General features: G+C 42.6%; 2 protein-coding genes across 2 annotated transcripts; both read right to left on the minus strand.

Moving 5' to 3' along the window:
* Positions 1-328: 328 nt before the first annotated feature.
* Positions 329-5,619, minus strand: slc30a5 (solute carrier family 30 member 5). Its single transcript, XM_010877874.5, has 16 exons — positions 5,009-5,619; positions 4,592-4,714; positions 4,421-4,487; positions 4,190-4,275; positions 3,984-4,071; positions 3,777-3,864; positions 3,579-3,655; positions 3,298-3,468; positions 2,871-3,165; positions 2,327-2,535; positions 2,017-2,174; positions 1,779-1,908; positions 1,366-1,624; positions 973-1,199; positions 704-832; positions 329-598 (listed from the first exon to the last, which is right to left on the minus strand). The coding sequence occupies exons 1-16, from the start codon at positions 5,077-5,079 to the stop codon at positions 428-430; spliced, it is 2,349 nt and encodes a 782-aa protein (XP_010876176.2). The 5' UTR covers positions 5,080-5,619; the 3' UTR covers positions 329-427.
* A 1,045-nt stretch (positions 5,620-6,664) lies between these two features.
* tmc2a (transmembrane channel-like 2a) lies at positions 6,665-20,453 on the minus strand. Its single transcript, XM_010877875.3, has 20 exons — positions 20,317-20,453; positions 20,129-20,167; positions 19,504-19,924; positions 19,076-19,228; positions 18,781-18,871; positions 18,614-18,695; positions 18,342-18,448; positions 18,161-18,259; positions 17,851-17,993; positions 17,556-17,703; positions 17,026-17,214; positions 16,496-16,675; positions 14,118-14,276; positions 13,875-14,003; positions 13,661-13,728; positions 13,328-13,567; positions 11,411-11,536; positions 9,323-9,401; positions 9,098-9,224; positions 6,665-8,931 (listed from the first exon to the last, which is right to left on the minus strand). Exons 1-20 carry the CDS (start codon positions 20,354-20,356, stop codon positions 8,705-8,707), a joined length of 2,847 nt encoding a protein of 948 aa, XP_010876177.1. The 5' UTR covers positions 20,357-20,453; the 3' UTR covers positions 6,665-8,704.
* Between the last annotated feature and the right edge of the window lie 522 nt (positions 20,454-20,975).

A 20,975-nucleotide genomic window follows, 5' to 3' on the forward strand; every position in this document is an offset into this window, starting at 1 on the left:
TATCCATAATTATAAACTAGGTGGTTCAAATTCTGAATGCTGATTGGCAGGTAGTCGTGGTATATGAGTCCGTATACAACGGGTATGGCATTACTTTATAAAATCTATTGGCCATATACTAAACACAGTCTTGCCTAAACTAGCCATGGCATATTGTCCATAAACTACAACCCCTGAGGCGTTATTGCTTGGTTAACCACTGAAACACTATTACAGCCAGCTCCCCTGTAGCCAAATATCTATTGCATTTATACTCAAAAATAATATTGAAAACACCAGGTCTGTGGTCCTACTAGCATTAAAATGAATGCAGTCATGCACTAAATGCTAAAACGTATATATTCCATTTTTATTTCACAAGAACCGCATACATACAATGAAAAAAGACAGAATAAAATGTATTAATTATATTTGGTCCCAAACAGAGTTACATGATACATGTTCCATCTTTCAGATATTTCATGGATTCCATTTGTTGTGTCATTGCCAGAACCTCATGGAAACCAGTACTAAGGCCAGACATGTGTTGGAAATAGGCCTCCTTCTCCACCTGGACAGACAGGTTGTTCACCCCAGCATCTTTCAGAATGGCAGTCACCTATAATGAACAAGAGGAAAATGGCCTGAGATTCAATGTTCATAAAAAAAAAAACACGAGAACTGTGCAGAACCATAATCCAATAAATAAATATTTTCTACTGGCCTGTTGTATGATCCTCTGCTCCACCACACCCGACATCAACTGAAGGTGAATGGTTCCTGCGACCACACTGGCTGAATGTCTCCAAAAGTGAGGGTCACGGTAAGACAGCACACCTTCTACTTTTTCGATCTGACAGAATACAAAAAATACCCAACATCATTACTCATTGTGTTACACTTCAACCACTATCAAATAATTATACATAAATCAAATGTATTTACTAGCACCATTCAATTGTTTTCACTGTGTTAGAGATTTTGCTATCCAACCTTTTCCAGGGCTATGTTGAGGTCCTTCTCATGCTCCGGAGGCGTCCTCAGAAGGAGGACCTCAGCGGCGTCGGTCAGCAGGGGTATAACACTGAGGAAGATGAGGGTGGAGATGAATAGGGAACAGATGGGATCAGCGATCAACCAACCAAACTGACGAATGAGGATTGTGGAGATGATTACACCAACACTGCCCAGTGTGTCAGCCAGCACGTGCAGAAACACACCTGAAAAAAATAAAATAAAAGAGGCATTTAAAATTCGCCCAACATTTGGACGTAAATGGACAACACCTATTCTCAGCCCTAGAAAGAAAGACAAAACCTTTTTGTAATGTGGACCACGGTCTGATTGAAGAGCATTTCTCTGAAAACGGGTGAACAGTCCTCTCACCTCTCATGTTGGCGTTCATTCCTCCACCATGAGAGTGGCCATGGCTGCTTCCATGACTATGCCCGTGACCGCTCTGCCCATGTCCACCGTGACCATGTCCCCCATGAGAGTGCCCGTGGTTGTGCTCGCTGTGCCCGTGCCCGTGGGAGTGGCCATGGTCATGTGATGAACAGTTGCTTTTAGCGGCCCCGTGAGAGTGGGCATGGCTGAAAGCACAGATACCCACCAGGTTGACGAGGAGTCCACCAACTGACACAGGCTGGGGAAAACAATGAGAACAGGCTTTGGAAAACAAATGATGAACAATAATAATAATAATATTATGTAGAGAGACTCCAATATGATTGAAAGAAATGTTCACAAGCTAATACACTAAACATAACAATGACAAGCTGTTGATGTGGTGTACTTACTGTCAACATGTCAGTGTTAATGTTGGGAGGGTCTACGAGCCGTGTGACCGACTCCACAAACACAAAGAAAGCTATGACCATGAGGAACAAGCCATTGATGAATCCAGAAAGAATTTCAACTCGGCCATATCTGCAAAATGAAATAGACGAGTGCTCACTCATCAACAGCATTTGAAATGTCTTACTTGACAATATTAACTCCAGATCAGAATAAAGAATTCCGTTAGACTGAGCGTACCCATAAGAAAATATCCTGGTTGCTTTCCAGCGTGTCATGAGGGCTGCAAAAAGGCCCAGCACCAGAGCAGAGCAGTCAAAAAGCATGTGAAAGCCATCAGAGATTAGGCCCAGGCTGTTGGTCCAGACACCATAGAAGAGCTCGACAAACGTGAAAGCCTGTATTAGAGAACGAAAAAATTTCAGAAACAATTCTACTTCATCATCAGACCCTACAAGTACCTCTGTAGATAAGAAATGTTCAGATCATCATCACAGTCCATTCATCTAATTTTCATCCTGTATATTGCCAAACCTGAGGCTCTGCTTACCAGATTGAGACACAGGAAATAGAATATCTGTCTGGAATCATATTCCTCCAGGATCTGTTTAAGGGATTCTTTGATGAAGTGGGGCAGAGACTGGGATGTGTGCTGCAGGGCGTCCCCCATGAAGTTATAGAGAGGGGTTCCCTCTGGGGAATAACCAACCAGGGTCCCCTTTTGACCCTTCTTTGAAGGGGATGACAAAATACTGTCAGCTGAAATCAGTGAAAGAAGAAGGGAATTATACTGCATGCTTAATGTCAGTACGCCTCAATCACATCTACAATATCATTAAGGTTTGGAACCATTGAAATTCTGCATTTCAGAGGCAGTAGCACTGCATTCCAATGTGCCGAAATCCAATGTGGGTGTAGATGGCTTGGCGGAAATGTTAGCAAAAGCTGATGTAAAGGTATTCAGTTGAAACACGCATGTCATTTTGTGTAACAACGATGTAGGTGAGATAAAGGCTTTAGTTTGAGGGGAAATAATGTAATCTCGCAAGCCACTGTAAAGTAATCTCACTACAACCACTAGTTCTCTCACTCACCCATGATGAAGAAGACTGCGCTGACCAGCACACCTCCAGACAGCACGTGTTCCGTTTCTGTGCTGTCTTGCAGGTGGGGCTTGCTCATGGTCCGAAGCTGGTCTGTTAGTGGATGGGTCCAGAAGTTGGCAAGCAGCAACCCACTGAGGAAGAGGAAGATGGAGCTGTACCGGGCACACCTTGGAGCCTCCATTTTGGTGAGGCATATGGACTCTACATAGAACTCTAGGATCATGACCGAGAAGATGATCATCCCAAACGGTAGGATAAGAGCCGACCATGACTCCACCTTGCTCTGAGGATTCAGAACAACTGTTAAGGCTTTCTACACTTTCTCCTGTGACGCAACCAACTGGTTGAGCTTTGAACGTTCATAGAAGTCGAGATGTATACCCATACACATTGTTTACCATTGACCATCTCTTACCTCTGTGGTTGCTGAGAGCACTATAACCCAGGGCAGCAGGACAACTGAGGACACCAGGTTATCCAGAGCGTAGAGGCGCTTGGCTCCACCAATCTCTATGGACAACTTCCTAGAAGCTGTGTGGAAGGCAATCTTCAGGCAGAGGGACACTACCAATAAAACAACCCCACCCTGAAGGAGAGAGCATCCTTAAGTTTCTCAAAGAGAAGGTAGAACATGGAGTTAAGGCAAAGGGATAATTAAATTAAACACTTCACTCGAAATATGCCTGGCTGGCTTACCTTGTGATCTGCCACACCCAAGAATGCAATAGCAGTGTAGAGAGCATGAGTCAGGGCACTGTCGTGGTGACCTTCAGCTAGAAAACCAGACAATTAAGGAAAACCCCCTATAAAGGTTTAACATTATGATACTGCTTTCAGAGAGGGAAAAGAGCTCCTGCATACCTCTATTCTAACAGAACATTTCAGAAAGGATACGATGTTCAGCCATCTTTGCCATGAGGTCATCATTGTCAAAGAGGAGAAGGCAGATGACAGCAACAATGAAGAGAGCAGCACCTCTAGTCTACAAGACATAAACATGCTGTCATTCACAATATTCACATTGGTTTAGATGAAAGACATTAAAATGTGGATTGAAGAGTGCATTTAGAAAGAACATTTGAAAATCACATTTCTACTTACCTTGGAGGGGCCCCCACCTGAGCTTGTGAATAGAACACTAAGGAGCGCGATGACCACCACATCACTGTGCTCAAATAGCAATAACGCCCTGGATAAGAAAGGAAGAACGGGATCTTATCAAGGAGCTTATCTAAGGTAGAATAACTAATTAAATCCAAAAATGTATTCCTGTATTTAAATAACACAATGATTAAATATAATCGTACCTTAAAGGTCCACAGAGAGTGAGACCAAAGAATCCCAGAAGGGAAATTATACAGCTGATGACAGCATGTTTAAGGAGTTTGATCCACTGAAATAAAGATTGATAAAGAGTGAGGATCACAATTACTATTGGCGAGGGTCCTTCGGATAATCTGGGTTTGCAAATGTTGTTGATGACATTATTTGAGCTGACTTTCATAAAGTAAGACCTGAAAAGCAAAGTAAACATGTACCTGTCTTTTTGAAATTGCTTTACCAGAAGAAAATGGTTTTTGAAAGAACACCAAAATCACAGCACACCTACAAAGAAAAATAAAATATACAATTGTATTCCTATGTGTTACAGAACATACTTATATATATGCCTATATTTGATTAAGAGAAAGGGTACTGGGACTACTTACCCCAATTTTAGAATAAAGATGAACTGAACAATATGGACAACTTTAAGAAGGTCATATGATTCAAAAATTCCAAGTGCCTTCAACAACTTGGACACCAGTAGTAACACTATGTACCTGGTTAGCCTGAAATAAAAAGAGAGAAAGAAGTCACATGCAACACGAGAAAAGGATATTCCCCACCTACAGTCCAGCTAGAAGTATTTTCAAATAAACACAGCGATGGTTAAACATGTGCCTCACATCTGGACTATTGCCCAGCCAAAGATTCTAAACCAATCAACTAATCTGGTTCATGGTGTCCCAATCTAACTTCCAACCAATAGTTAGCTTGACTACACAGTTTACTGTAATCTGCTACGACCAATACTGATTGTAACTCCAACAACTGGGTAGAAAGCTAGCAAGTGTTTCGCTTACCTGGCATTCGGAACTTCAACCCTGCCCAGTTTCCCACTGGAAAGCACATTGCTGCTGTATTTGTCATCCATTATATAGGTTCAAACTCAACAAATGTAATAATCCATGCGACAAGACTAGTTGTGGCTACAATACGTAACGTTAGCCTTGTGTCAATGAAAATGCTCACGGTAAACAAACAGTATATACTGTTTTAGTACTGTAGCTAAATAGCGTTAGCCAGCTAGCCGGCTAGCGCTTACAGTATAACTTATATAATTCAACAAGACATCACAGTTACCAGGATCTCCCATTTACAACACAGACAAAGACAATGTTTAATGACGTTTTGGTCAACTAAGAGTATGATATCAAACTATTACTTCTAGTACTTCAAATGAAAATCATGCCAATCATTTTCATCCTAGCTGGTTGATGCCACACTTCCGGATACCGTAAACATTACGGGGTCAGTTTTCATTCCTTCAAACAAAAGGTTTAGTAGCGAAACGTTTAATCAACATAGAGAAGAAGAACCTTTCAGAATTTTGTCCACTAGAAAATCGTAATCTTCTCCTGAAGAAACGTTTTGCTTGCAACCGAAACGTTTTGTTGAGCTGGATGAACGCACCCGGGGTTGGAACCAGGTTAGAACGGCTGAGGAGAGGCACAGACTTAAAGGCGCCGGGGCTGAATCTCAAACCGCATATACTTGCATGATATATAGTACGCAAGATTAGTATGCGAGAAGATTAATATGTCCCAAACCATAGTAAGCTGAATATAGTATGCAAAATGTTCCCGGATGGTCTAATAATCCTGGTGGATTTTCGAAGTATGCATGCTTTTTTGGGGCAATACAGGCCACAACCCCGTGTGCAGTAATATGAGGGGTTTCCACGATTCTCTGGTCTTTTCACTTTACGAAAAGGTCCGTTATGGTCACCTACATAGTTACTGCATCAGTGTCATTAACGTATGAAAGAAAACGTTGTTGTGCCATGAAATGAAATACCTTTGGCAGAGTAATGCTCCTCTTCAGTCTCACTAGCATAGCCTAAATTCTTATGATTCTTCCAAGTAGAAATATAATAATACTGGCTTGTAAGCTATTAAAACGGCCAGTGACAAAATACATACAGTTGATTGATGCTATTTGTGGTGGAAGTACATTTCACAAGAAACGTTGGACCACATTGTCAAACACCCAACCCGGGACCAAGTGTATCGCACATTAATGCACGCGCACCTGTATGCGCTTAAGCACGCATGTTGGTCTTCGTGCTGCCTTGATCTTTGATGAGAGTCGTTGCTTTGCTAAGCAGTTCGACGCAGTTGTTTGTTTGTCTCCGACTCGTATGTGGAAACATACTATTACTATTCTAATTATGGTGAAAACCAGGACAATTTGGTAGTGAATGTCGAAAACTGGGACATTTAAGTGTTTTACATCTGTCGGGACCCGGGACACGCAGCTTGAAACCGAAACAATCTCGGGCAAACCGGGACGATTGGTCACCTAAGTCTACAGTAGCAAAATATTCAACCTTGGCGTGATGTTAATCCGCGAAAAAAATATAACAACACCTATATGCACGTTAGGTCAGATGGACCATTTTCTTTTTATTTAAAAGATAACATTTCACTGAGCCCTGCGTTTGCTTTTTATATGCGTTTATTACGTTTTAGACACACAAAAAATATACATTTATACAAAATATTATAATAAATGGAAATACAAGCAAAAACATCAGATTCCACATTACACGCCATTACCCGGTCTACATTCCATTAATATCACTGCGCCACTACAGTCAACATAGGATTCTGATCTGATAAGCACCAGAACACCAATTCACTGGAAAGACTACATGCTAAATGTTTGAAAGGTTAGAGGTACAATCAAACAAGATAAATGCAGGTGAAATGAAGAATAACCAAGAACCATGTAAAATCAGTCATGAAGGAACATTGATTTTTAGGTTCTCATCAATTCAGTTAAGGAAGTCTGAACTGTACACTTGCCCCTGAGCACAATTTGGAGTGTCATGACAAAGGGTCTGAAGGGTTTTTCTTTTTCAGTAGATTGGCACACATTTTTTAAAATCTACACATTTTTCTCAATTTATAACAAATACATGCCAGAAATAGAAAATAAATGCAGGTGTATTCATCCGCTTTAGTCAATATTTGGTAAAGGAACCATTGGCAGCAATTACAGTAAATGTTTGCTAATTATTTCTTTCCAGAAATGTTCAAGCTCTGTCAAGCCAATGGGGACTTGGGTGAACAGCAATTTTTAACTCTTCTCACATATTCTCAATTGAATTGAGATCTGTACTTTGACTGGGCAGTTCCAGGATATTGACCGTGTTGTTTTTAATCCATTCCAGTATGGCTTTGGCTGTATGTTTGGGGTCATTGTCCAGCTGGAAGAAAGCTCTTCTCACACATCAATCAATTGTTTTATATATGTAATTCATTTAAAACAATTGGCACGTTGACATGATGGACTTTTTTGTGCTGATCAGTGTCAAAAACTCAGTGGCCTTGTTGATTTTTTTAGTAAGCCACACATTTGGGTTGCATCACATTTAAATTCATGATTTTGGGAAATTGGGGTGGTGTTACATGGGTTTTTATCAAATTTGGCTTTGGTAACTTATCTCTAAAAAGCATTTTCTAAACCTCGTTAGTTACTAGTACACTCACTTAGAAAGTTGCTAGTTAGATTCACTTGTATCAACATATATTTCCCCGTACTTGTTACCTCATTAGCCAGGATGTCTGTTATCTGTGCAGCCCCACCTAATATTTAAAAGTTGCAAGCACAGCGCTTTAGTTAGGAGAGATGTGATAGTTGCTCTCTTCCATTTTGTGTTTACTGATTTACAAAGCCTAAAACTTGTTTTTTGTCAGTAGACTTTTGCTCTATTTGCTATTTTACTCCCTGTTTGACATTGATTTATTTTGGTTTTCCATTTCTGGGGAACTTTTTTGTTAAATATTCATGGTGGGTATTTTCAGGGCATATTTATTAGTTCAGGACACACTGCAGATGCCTTCTCCACTTGGAAGTAACAATGTTTAGTAACAAATGTTTCATAACACACTGTAATTACAGGAATAATTACACAATAATACACAGTGTAATGTAACATGTAATGAAAAAAGTATAATTAGAATATTGCTTGAATATTATTAATGTTCTGAAAGTAAGAAACCTTTACCTACACACCTGAAGAGATTTCCCTGAGACAGTGGTCTTGATTATGCTTATCACCACTTAAAAAGTCACCTTGCAGTGTCTTCTACCTGTTAACTATCCTGACATACCAGAACCACTTTATCTTCCTCAAGCAAACCTGGTTAAAAGACCACAGATTCATCAGACCAGTGCCTCTTTTACACAGTACAATAAGAAGCAGAAATGCAAATATACAATTCTCCAACAAAATGGTGTGAAGTTCACATCACACAGTACCATAAAAATGTATAATGTTAACAAAACATAATGACAAATCATATTAATTGAAGTATGTACAATATGAAAATAAAAGCTTGAAAGGTGTTGTTTCAAATGGTTCCAAACACAAAGTCAAACTTGAAAACACAAACTCTACAAAGACACAAATGCAGTGTAGTAATAGTAAATATCTATTATTTAGTCAAACATTTCATAGGTTCATAAAAAAACTAGACCTTTTCTTCTGGGAGCTAACGCCTTGGAGGTGGCTGTCCCCTCCCCCGTCCCCGCCCTGCCCCTGTCCCCAGTGGACCATTCCCAGGAAGAGGTCCAGGCCCTCGGGGAGCAGGTGGGCGGGTAACAACCTCTCGATTGTTAGGATTGGGTGATGACAATGACACATCTTTTTGCAGTTTCACATCCTTGCCTGCAGTTCCTGGCTTCACCTTTGCAGACTTTCCACCTCGGTCAGCTTTGTCTGATCAGGAAAGACATAGTGAGTGTGTGCTGTCTCAAAGTGTACGCAAGTACAACCTTTTAGCTCATGATATCCGTTTTCAGCCTTATTTTACATTAGGTAAAATAATGTTACCTGTGTGGCACCTTCACTTTAATACATTGTTGAATTAAAGGTATAATGTTACCTGCATTAGTCTCTGGTGGGGGAGCTGGTGGAAGGAGAGAACGATTAGGTAGGAGATCCTCCAGGTCCTTCATCACCTGGTCTGTGCTTTCAGTGTTATTCCTCCGGTTCTTCTCCTCATCTCTTGCCTAAAAGGAGAAAGAATGTGAGATTAGGAGAGAGGGAGAGTGCAATACATTTTTACATCGTTTTATGTCTGTATTATTTGGAAAACATTGTCACTGACCATCTGCATCTTCTTCTTCAACTCTGCATTGGCATGTTGGTACGCCTCAGACACAGAGTTCAGATAGTAGATAGCCAGTCTGTGGAAAACAACATATTAGCAGCTCTAGTTTCCATCAAGCATGTAAAAGGTCTGGAGTTGATTCCAGGTGTGGCATTTGCATTTGGAAGCTGTTGCTGTGAACCCACAACATGCGGTAAAATGAGCTCTCAGTGCAAGTGAAACAGGCCATCCTTAGGCTACAACAAAAAGAAATCAGAGAGATAGCGGGAATGTTAGGAGTGGCCTGATCAGCAGTTTGGTACATTCTGAGAAAAAAAGAATGCACTTGTGAACAGTGCAACACAAAAAGGCCTGGACGTCCACGGAAGACAACAATGGTGGATAGGATCCTTTCCATGGTAAAGAAAAACCCCTTCAACAACATCCAGTCAAGTGAAGAACACTCTCCAGGGGGTAGTCATATCATTATCCAAGTCCACCATAAAGAGAAGACTTCACAAGAGCACCCTCCAGGTGTCACTGTTGTTGCCCACGTGGGCGTTGAAGTCCCCCAGTAGAACGATAGAGTCCCCAGTCGGAGCACTTTCCAGCACCACTCCCAGAGACTCCAAGAAGGTCGGGTACTCTGCACTGCCATTCGGCCCGTAGGCACAAACAGTGAGAGACCTATCCCCGACCTGTAGGCGCAGGGAAACGACCCTCTCGTTCACCGGGGTAAACTCCAACACATGGCGGCAGAGCTGGGGAGCTATAAGCAAACCCACACCAGCCCGCCGCCTCTCACCATGGGCAACTCCAGAGTGGTGAAGAGTCCAACCTCTCTCAAGGAGTGTGATTCCAGAGCCCAAGCCGTGCGTAGAGGTGATCCCGACTACCTCTAGTCGGAACCTCTCAACCTCACGCACAATCTCAGGCTCCTTCCCCGCCAGCGAGGTGACGTTCCACATGCCTAGAGCTAGTTTCCCTGTCCACGGATCGGGTTGTCTAGGCCCCCGCCTTCGACTGCCGCCCGATCCTCTCCGCACCGGCCCCTTATGGTCCCTCCTGTGGGTGGTGAGCCCACGGGAAGGCGGCCCCACGTCACTCCTTCGGGCTGAGCCCGGCCGGGCCCCATGGGGAAAGGCCCGGCCACCAGGCCCTCGCGTACGAGCCCCAACCCCGGGCCTGGCTCCAGGGTGGGGCCCCGGCTGCGCCATACCGGGCGACGTCACGGACCTCAACATTTTTCTCATCATTAAGGGGTTTTGAAGTTTTTTCTTCATGCATGCATGAACTCATGTGTAAAATAATCTAGTCTAAAATATCTAGAAAAGTTAGGCACCTCAGAGGCTATATGACTGTTTAATGGCTGCAAAACCTTTACTAAGTTACTGGAGTAACTGGACTATATGCATGGTGCCATTTTGCACTGACTTCATCCACACAAAAGCACACAGGCACAGCACTCATATGCTGATACTGTTCATTATCTCCTCTGTTGCCCAGTTACCCTACCCTTGCCTATATGTACATGAACTGCAATTATAGTAGCTTCAGCACTCCAGATAGCACAGTGCTCATTGCAGGCTCTGTGTCCGCCTTCCCATGGAGCAGGGAGGAGGTCAGAGAGAGAAACAAGGTGAGCCAGTCACACAAGTCAAGGAAATCATTATGAGGCAATATACATATATATCTTCTCTGTTGATGCTGTAACAGGCCTGTAATGTAGCATTTTGTTTCTGTTTAAAATATATATTTCAGTCAACCATATTCAATTGCTAACCAAACCAGGGTGGTTCTGGTATATTGCACAGCTCTCTGCGGGATCCCAGGTATAATCTGCATTCAGAATTGAATCCTGGTCTCCCAATGACGAATATAACTGCAAGCCTAATTTCTTTTCTAAATGATGAAACTAATATGTACACAAATAACTGCATATAAAAACTGTGAAGCTATCATTTAAACACATAACTCTTTGATTTAAAATCCACATTGTACATATGGGGTATGTACTCTTTCTGAGTGTGTGTGTGTGTGTGTGTGTGTGTGTGTGTGTGAGAGAATGTGTGTTTGTCTGTATTTGTAGTTATATGCTTTACTCACACCATCAGTAGCACAGCTGGTATGATGAGGCCAGGGTTGGCTGCATAACTGAACAGTGTACCCAAAAAGGCAGGCAGATCCAGATCTATAGTCTCCATGATGACATCAAACATTTTGGCCTTCCCACTGTTAGGATGACATATGTGTAAGTCTTTATTTGTTTGGGAGTTACTTACACAAAAGTGAGTACACCACTCACATTTTTGTAAATATTTGATTATATCTTATTATAATTATAACACTGAAGAAAGTACACTTTGCTACAATGTAAAGTAGTGAGTGTACAGCTTGTAGGAGTCCCCTCAAAATAACTCAACACACAGCCATTAATGTCTAAACCGCTGGCAACAAAAGTGAGTACAACCCTAAGTGAAAATGTCCAAATTGGGCCCAAAGAGTCAATATTTTGTGTGGTCACTATTATTTTCCAGCACTGCCTTAACCCTCTTGGGCATGGAGTTCACCAGAGCTTCACAGGTTGCCACTGGAGTCCTCTTCCACTCCTCCATGACAACATCACAGGGCTGGTGGATGTTAGAGACCTTGTGCTCCTCCACCTTCCGTTTGAGGATGCCCCACAGATTCTGAATAGGGTTTAGGTCTGGAGACATGCTTGGCCAGTCCATCACCTTTACCCTCAGCTTCTTTAGCAAGGCAGGGGTCGTCTTGGAGTTGTGTTTTGGGTCGTTATCATGTTGGAATACTGCCCTGCGGCCCAGTCTCTGAAGGGAGGGGATCATGCTCTGCTTCAGTATTTCACAGTACATGTTGGCCTTCATGGTTCCCACAATGAACTGTAGCTCCCCAGTGCCGGCAGCACTCATGCAGCCCCAGACCATGACACTCCCACCATCATGCTTGACTGTAGGCAAGATACACTTGTCTTTGTACTCCTCACCTGGTTGCCGCCACACACGCTTGACACCATCTGAACCAAATAACTTTATCTTGGTCTCATCAGACCACAGAACATGGTTCCAGTAATCCATGTCCTTAGTCTGCTTGTCTTCAGCAAACTGTTTGCGGGCTTTCTTGTGCATCATCTTTAGAAGAGGTTTCCTTCTGGGACGAAAGCCATGCTGACCAATTTGATGCAATGTGCGGCCCATGGTCTGAGCACTGACAGGCTGACCACCCACACCTTCAACCTCTGCAGCAATGCTAGCAGCACTCATACGTCTATTTCCCAAAGACAACCTCTGGATATGACGCTGAGCACGTGCATTCAACTTCTTTTGTCGACCATGGCAAAGCTTGTTCTGAGTGAAACCGGTCCCATTAAACCGCTGTATGGTCTTGGCCACTGTGCTGCAGCTAAGTGTCAGGGTCTTGGCAATTTTCTTATAGTTTAGGCCATATTTATGTAGACCAACAATTCATTTTTTCAGATCCTCAGAGAGTTCTTTGCCATAAGGTGCCATGTTGAACATCCAGTGACAAGTATGAGGGAGTGTGAGAGCGATAACACCAAATTTAACACACCTGTTCCCCATTCACACCTGAGACCTTGTAACACTAACGAGTCACATGACACAAGGGAGGGAAAATGGCTAATTGGGCCCAATTTGGACATTTTCACTTAGGGGTGGGTACTCACTTGTTGCCAGCGGTTTAAACATTAATGGCTGTATGTTGAATTATTTTGAGGGGACAGCAAATTTACACTGTTATACAAGCTGTACCCTCACTACTTTATATTGTTGCAAAGTGTCATTTCCTCAGTGTTGTCACATGAAAAGATATAATCAAATATTTGTTAAAATGTGAGGGGCTTTTGTGAGATACTGTATATGTCTTTACATATTTCATATTGTGCTTTGTCTATTTTGTTCCTTTGTTGTGGTGCGATTGCGTTGGCAAGGATTAAGGGAATGTGTTAATGTGTAAACTGTGAACACGTCTGTTTGGGAGTGTTACCTGAATGGCCCACAATCAAAAGAAGGTGGAAGTGTCATGATGGTGTATACCACAGGCAGCAGACTGAGGAAAAGGATGAGGAGGAGGAGGCCCATGTAGAAGTTGTTGGACTTGGAGGCTTTGAAGACCCTCTCATGGGGCACATTAGTGGCCATCACGGCCCAGCACTGGTAGTACATGGAGGAGAGGAGACGCAGGACATTTATTCCTACCAGACCTGGAGCATAGAATGCCCCCATCCTGAAACACAAACGCAAAAGAGTCAGTGAAGGGGACATGGAATATACTGTACGAGTTCTATAGATCTGCAAACAGAATAGAACTTGCTCTAACCAGATCATTCCTTGGTTGAAAACCAGACCAAGAACGTTGCCGCTGATGTCAAACTCTCCATACGATGGCTATAGAGGGAGATACAATCGAGATCACAGGCAGTGGTTCCAACATGTTGACATGTGGAATAAATATCCCCACTGATAGTCCAATAACATGTGTAACAATGGCACATTCTGTAGCCCTTTGTAACAATAGACAGTAGAGCACGTACATATGTGGCTTCAAGGTCCCAGCACCAGCAGTAGTTGAGGAACCTGACAATGACAGCCCGCGCAAAGTCACCAATCAGGATGGTCAGGTAGGTCACCTGGATGTCTGATACGGTCAGTTTCACAAACTCCTGTCACATGACAAAAACAACACACACACACATACATACAGACAGAGGGCTTTACAAAGGTACAGTACACAAACCACAAATATACCAGAGATGATATCAGCAAGGTTCTATTACTATGCCGACGGCGGTTTCCCAGCATGGCCCTCTAATGACATCAGCTGGGTCGATGGGGGGTGCGGTGGCTTCGGAGTCGTTGTTGTGGAGAGTGAAGTTGGCATAGTATTCCTTCAGGGCCCAGATAGAGGCGTTCCTAATGGACTTCTCCTCCTCCAGCTGATCCAGCGAATCACAAGTCACCCGTTACTACGCAATACATTATTCTGTAAAGGCATATATTTTCACACATTTTACAGTGAGGGGAAACATTTGTTGGTCCCCTGCTGATTTTGTACATTTGCCCACTGACAAAGAAATTATCTGTCAACATTTTTTATGGTAGGTTTATTTGAACAGTGAGAGACAGAATAACAACAAAGAAATCCAGAAAAACAGATTTCAAAATCTTTGCATTTTAATGAGTGAAATAAGTATTTGATCCCCTCTCAGTCAGAAATATGTCTGGCTCCCAGGTGTCTTTTATACAGGTACGAGCTGAGATTAGGAGCACACTCTTAAAGGGAGTGCTCCTTATCTCAGTTTGTTAACTGTATAAAAGACAATCAATTAGATTCCAAACTCTCCACTATGGCCAAGACCAAAGAGCTTTCCAAGGATGTCAGGGACAAGATTGTAGAACTACACAAGGCTGGAATGTGGTACAAGACCATCGCCAAGCAGCTTGCTGAGAAGGTGACAACAGTTTATTCGCAAATGGAAGAAACACAAAAGAACTGTCAATCTCCCTCGGTCTGGGGCTCCATGCAAGATCTCACCTCGTGGAGTTGCAATGATCATGAGAACAGTGAAGAATCAGCCCAGAACTACAGGGGAGGATCTTGTCAATGATCCTAAGGCAGCTGGGAACATAGTCAACAAGAAAACAATTGGTAACACACTATGCCGTGAAGGACTGAAATCCTGCAGCGCCCGCAAGGTCCCCCTGCTCAAAAAAGCACATGTACAGGCCTGTCTGAAGTTTGCCAGTGAACATCTGAATGATTCAGAGGAGAACTGGGTGAAAGTGTTGTGGTCAGATGAGACCAAAATCGAGCTCTTTGGCATCAACTCAACTTGCCGTGTTTGGAGGATGAGGAATGCTGCCTATGACCTCAAGAACACCATCCTCACCGTCAAACATGGAGATGGAAACATTATGCTTTGGGGGGGTTTTTCTGCTTAGGGGACAGGACAACATCACCGCATCAAAGGGACGATGGACGGGGCCAAATCTTGGGGAGAACCTCAGCCAGGGCATTGAAAATGGGTCATAGATGGGTATTCCAGCATGACAATGACCCAAAACACACGGCCAAGGCAACAAAGGAGTGGCTCAAGAAGAAGCACATCAAGGTCCTGGAGTGGCCTAGTCAGTCTCCAGACCTTAAACCCATAGAAAATCTGTGGAGGGAGCTGAAGGTTCGAGTTGCCAAACATCAGTCTCGAAACCTTAATGACTTGGAGAAGGTCTGCAAAGAGGAGTGGGACAAAATCCCTCCTGAGATGTGTGCAAACCTGGTGGCCAACTACAAGAAACATCTGACCTCTGTGATTGCCAACAAGGGTTTTGCCACCAAGTACTTAGTCATGTTTTGCAGAGGGGTTGAATACTTATTTCACTCATTAAAATGCAAGTTAATTTATAAAATTTTTGACTTGCGTTTTTCTGGACTTTTTTTGTTGTTATTCTGTCTCTCACTGTTCAAATAAACCTACCATTAAAATTATAGCGTGATAATTTCTTTGTCAGTGGGCAAATGTACAAAATCAGCAGGGGATCAAATAATTTTTTCCCTCAATGTATATATCTTACATGTTTGTTTTTGCTGGTAGAGCAGTAAGCCAGATTCAAATGAGTTTGTATTTCAGTCTTTTCCTGTAATTGCAAAGGAATGCTGAAGGAAGGTTGGCTGCAGCAAAATGTTTACATATTACAATATATTACTGAATTATCAGTGTTTTATATCATTTGCATTTCTAGAGGCCTTAATAACGGATTCCAATTCAGGGCAAAACAGACCAATGGTATACAGCAAAATCCTCTACATTCAGGTTTAAGACAGGCAGCTACTCAAATCTGTCCCCTATTTTAATTGATGGGGCATTATACCCACATGATTATTAAATGGGTACAGTATTCTCATTCCCACCACAAACCTCAAATTATGTGAAACAACACTACAATAAACACACTTGGGCAAAGTGTTTAAACGCTCCAAAGATACTGTTCAGTTAAGAAAGACATCAATTGCCATAATAGAAAGATATCAACCCTCACAAACGATAAACACTTGCAAAAATACATTCATTATAATCCACATTTCCTGTTTCTACAGATCAAGATTACGTTTTATCTGTGAGAAACTGGGTCCAAAGGAATAGCATTTATAGTGTACCTTGTTGTTGACCTCGTCAAATAAGGCAAACAGGAAGGTGTAGAGGTTTCCCAGGAAGAGGGCAAAGATGCGTCCCAGCTGCCATTTGAGGGCGATGCGGGGGTGGTACTCCTCCAGCTCGGCGATGGTTTCAAACAGGGGAGGACACACCAGGCCCAACAAAGACATGATGAGCTCCAGCTACACAGAGGGAGAACAGGAGAAATCTCCCCATTAAACCAAAACTTTACACCACAACATATGATCGAACATCTTTCAGTGATAAAACAGGAAAGCGTGTGTGTTGAGGATAAACACTTCACTTCTGTAACATAATGGGTCGGTCGCTTGGACACAGGTGTGCCAGTCCTGGAATAAAAAATTACAAATCTCTGTTACAAAATAGTGTTTAGAAGCTGAACTTGATTTTTAGTCAAGGACTAGGCTTAATCTGTGACCTTGAAACTGTGGAAATATAAATTTTATGAAATCATAGAAACACGTTCCATTGATTTGGATTCACTTGACATCAAATCTTTCTTTAGCCTTACCTCATTTTTCTCATACCAGCTCAGGTCATCCCTGTTGGCAAACTCCTGAGACCTTTTCACCACAAAGAAGATGAGGTAGCCACTGCCTCCCAGGCAACAGATTATCATTAAATTGGCCAGCACACGCAGGAACCTCCTCAAGTGGATGTTCTCATCTTTCTGGTTCTCCTGCTCATCCACAATGGACTCCTTCAAACAGAAATATTACGGACAACTTACAAGTCCTGATGTAGATTAAGAGGGAAGTTCCATGTCAGTATTGAATTAACTCTGCACTGTCTATGACAAACTAAAGTTCCAGTTTTGAAGGGAACTAGAAAGTGATACCCACCTTTGGATGTTAACATTCGATAATTTAATCATTTAGAAGAGGCTCTTTTTTGGAGCGACTTACCGTCAATAACGACTGACTTGAACTGGAATGAATACGATAAAGAATGTCCAGAAGAACACAGAAGAACAGACATTGTGATGACTGGTTGGGTCACTGGGCTTGAGAATGAGAACAGTTCACAGGTCTTCATGGTTACCTTGAAGCTGGTGGTGATGGAAGCGTACTTGTTGTCGGCAGTTTCGGCGTTGCCAATGAGGTAATCCCAGCTGGTAAACATCTTCCAGGAAAAGGTAAACTCCCCTTCATCTCCATCCCCTCCCCCAACATCAGCATTCTTAGCCATTCTATTAAAAGACACAGGAATGACAGTGGAAAAGCCAACCATTTGTTTTCAGACATATAGCAATAAAAAAACAACCTAAATCTTTTCTGTTTAGCTGTGATGCAGTTTTGATCATGTTTCACATGTGGGGGACTGGGCTGAAACTCACGTTCGTATCACCACCATCAGGCTGTAGCCAAAAGTCCCCACTCCTACCATGAGGTACGACAATGGGAGGCGGAATTTCAACAGCCCAATGGTCCTCTGATTGTTGTAGTAACCATAAAAAAGGACTGAATATTTGCAATAACCCTGAGAGAGAAAGAAGTGATAGTAAGTGATGAAATGTCCCTTCCCAGGTGTACTGATCAAGGTGTGTCCTCTGATCTCAGTGGGTCCCTCCAGACCTATGCTGATCATTTAAATAGCACACTATGAAATATCATATCAGCCTGCATATACAGTGTGGTTTAACCCACGTTGAAGTCCATGAGGACGGAGTAGTCTTGAGCAGTGGCCTGCTCTGCTCTGGGCACTGTCTTCCTGGGAATGGATCCATAGGGAAGCCCCATCAGAACCTGGAGCCATAACACATTTAAAACATTATGGGCTGACTACTTCAAACTGTATAATCATTGAAACTGGCTGTGATAGTTTTACCTCTGGGATCACAACAAGTCCAAAGGTTAGGCCAAAGAGGACCATGTTCATGCCATACATCCAGCGCAGGAAGATGAAATATGAAGCGACAGAAGACCCAAAGTGACCTGAGGGGGGAGATGGAGGGGGCTGAGTTGTCACCTTAGATGGTAGAGCTCAGTTGTCTTCAAAACAGCATTTTTCAATCAGTTAGGAATTACCGTATCTTGTGTTGTGACAAATATTTTTTGCATAATCGGTGTGTCTAAAGTGTGGCGTGCCAGCTAACTCACTTTCAACCTCTTTTATTTTTCGTTCCCATGGTATGCAAGTTGTTTTGAAATTCTCAAAATCTCTTTGGAATTTGATCCATTTCTGGCAAAAACACAAAGACAATATCACACTTCATTCTCAAATGTCTTAAGAAAGAATACTTTGTGCTCACCAAACCATACAGTACCTTCGTCATCATGACTTTATAGGCATAAAACTTTTTGCCTTTTCCTTTGCCCAGGGCCCCCTCAAATTTATCCACAAACGCTTGACATTCTCTGGAATCAGATCAGAAGACAGCTACAGTGAAGCTCAAACAAATAATAAAATAATCTAATAAGAAATCACACTAACTGAAGGTATAAAACGCACCTTAAAATAGGGTTCAGAAAACCCATCTAATGGAATGAAGTGAATTATTATCTGTCTGCAGCTTATACTAGTGCAATCACTTTACTCCAAAAGGTAAACTCTTTCATTACTTTAGATGTACCAGCCGCCTCTTCATTCGCCATGGTTTGTTCCTCATTGTAGCTATGATCTTCTTCTTTTCCTCCACCTCCTCCTTCAGTCGTTCCATCTCTCCCTCTGACATGGATTCTTCCTCTGAGTCTGCATTAGAGTCTGTGTCTGAGCTGGGAGACAGGTAAAACAGGCAGAGGGGGAGACAGAGAAAGACGCAGACAGACAGGGAGAGAGAACAGTGGGAGAGGTCAGTGGAGAGGGAGGGGGACGGTGGAATGGCATTAAAAGGGGCGTCATTCCATTTCCCTTGATGCCAAGGTGACAAACACTGTGTAACCCATTTGTGCCATGACTCCTGTGATGCGTAGTGCTACGTTCCTAATCTTCTCTAATGTCATGACTCATTCCTCTCTGTTGGTAGAACCTTCATTTCCATCCAACATACCTACTCTCGTTCTTCTTTTTCTTTTTCTTGTCCTTTTCGTCTTCTTTTCCATTTCCTTTGCCCTTCCCCTTGTTTTCTCCCTTTTTGTCTTTCCCGTCCTCTTCTTTCCCCTTCTTTCCTGGGGCTCCCTTCTTGTTTTTCTTGTTTCCCTTCTCCTCCTCCGTGTCATCCTCACTGTCCTGGGCCTTGCCTCCTTTTTTTTTTTTAGCTGCTCCTCCTCGTCGCCTCTTGGGGGCATCGTCCTCACTTTTTTCATCGCTATCATGTGAGTTGGCGGCCTTCTTCTTATTGGCTCCTCTTCGGTTTCTCGGAGCCTCTTCCTCGTCATCTTCATCCTCACTGTCTGGCTTTTTGCTCCTGCCACGGGCTCCTCCTCTGCCAGCTGCCGGTCTTCTGTTCCCTCTCCTTTTATTAGTGTCTTCTATACACACACACAGACACATACACACATACACACAACAGCTCAAACACTCATACAAAAATATACACGTTTAGTGTGTAAAAAATAAATTAAAAAAACTATACAATTTGAGCAGAAGACCTTCAGTGTTGGTCTACCAGAAATACACACAGATATAAGCTTTGTGTTATATGGGTGAGAGGTAGATAATAGATTTCCACTTGCCATCACTGTCACTCAAGTCTCCGTCAATCTCGATTCCAACTGAATGACAACATAAACAAACAAATTCAACCACATAAGCTGACCAAACAGCCCAATCAGAATTTAGCATTTCCAGTCATATAAGACTTCAAATCACCCACGTGCCAGAGTATTAAAACATAGCGCTAACATTCTGGATCAAAACTCACCGTCTTCCATCTTTGCCACCACATCACTCTTCCTAGGCATGCTGGTTGGCGTGAGGTATTTTATTAAGGTACCAGGGCTTTATTCTGACTGACTGTGCTGTCTAACTGTGGACTGAACATACTGATACCTCCTCAGGTACACATAGCCACAGCTATACCTGGACCCCTCTCCAGTGACTACTACTACTCAAGTAACACCCCCCCCCCCACACGGTTACTACGACAACTACAGCATATGACCTGCATTCATAAGTGTTACAACCTTGACAAATGTGATTCTGGAAACAAAAAACATGACCAGGATTCGTCAATGCTGAATGATATCAGGAAGTGTAAAAGTTTTCACAACTTAAAAAAAAGGTACCAGAATGATCTAGTGGTGGTTTTCTGGAAATAAAATTACAGAAAGCCTAGAAATAGCAAGGAATCCTTTCACTGTGTCAGGTAGACATTAAAGAGAGTGGAGCCTGTCTCTACAGTCCACAGAGCGGCAGAAGGAGCAGAGCATTTCACTCTCACTAGTCCGGAAACCAGACACCACGACCACACATGGAGCAAGGTGAACAGCCTTAAAGATTTAATGAAGGCCTCAGTTTCCCTTTCAAGACCCATTAGGCAAACCTCAAATGCATTTGCACATCTTACATATTCAATGTGCT

This window comes from Esox lucius, chromosome 14, assembly GCF_011004845.1.
Source record: "Esox lucius isolate fEsoLuc1 chromosome 14, fEsoLuc1.pri, whole genome shotgun sequence".
Classification (NCBI taxonomy): Eukaryota; Metazoa; Chordata; class Actinopteri; order Esociformes; family Esocidae; genus Esox; species Esox lucius.

Bases quoted from the DNA above. Each gene is read 5' to 3' on its own strand.
- slc30a5 (XM_010877874.5), bottom strand. From the start codon at position 5,079: ATGGATGACAAATACAGCAGCAATGTGCTTTCCAGTGGGAAACTGGGC. The intron at 3,656-3,776 runs GTATCCTTTCTG...CTGGTTTTCTAG, and splicing joins GGCAAAGATGGCTGAACATC to CTGAAGGTCACCACGACAGT. The intron at 1,909-2,016 runs GTACGCTCAGTC...TTCATTTTGCAG, and splicing joins ACCAGGATATTTTCTTATGG to ATATGGCCGAGTTGAAATTC.
- tmc2a (XM_010877875.3), bottom strand. From the start codon at position 20,356: ATGCCTAGGAAGAGTGATGTGGTGGCAAAGATGGAAGACG. The intron at 18,872-19,075 runs GTAATGAAAGAG...ATCTGATTCCAG, and splicing joins AGGCGGCTGGTACATCTAAA to AGAATGTCAAGCGTTTGTGG. The intron at 17,704-17,850 runs GTGAGTTTCAGC...GTCTTTTAATAG, and splicing joins CTGATGGTGGTGATACGAAC to AATGGCTAAGAATGCTGATG.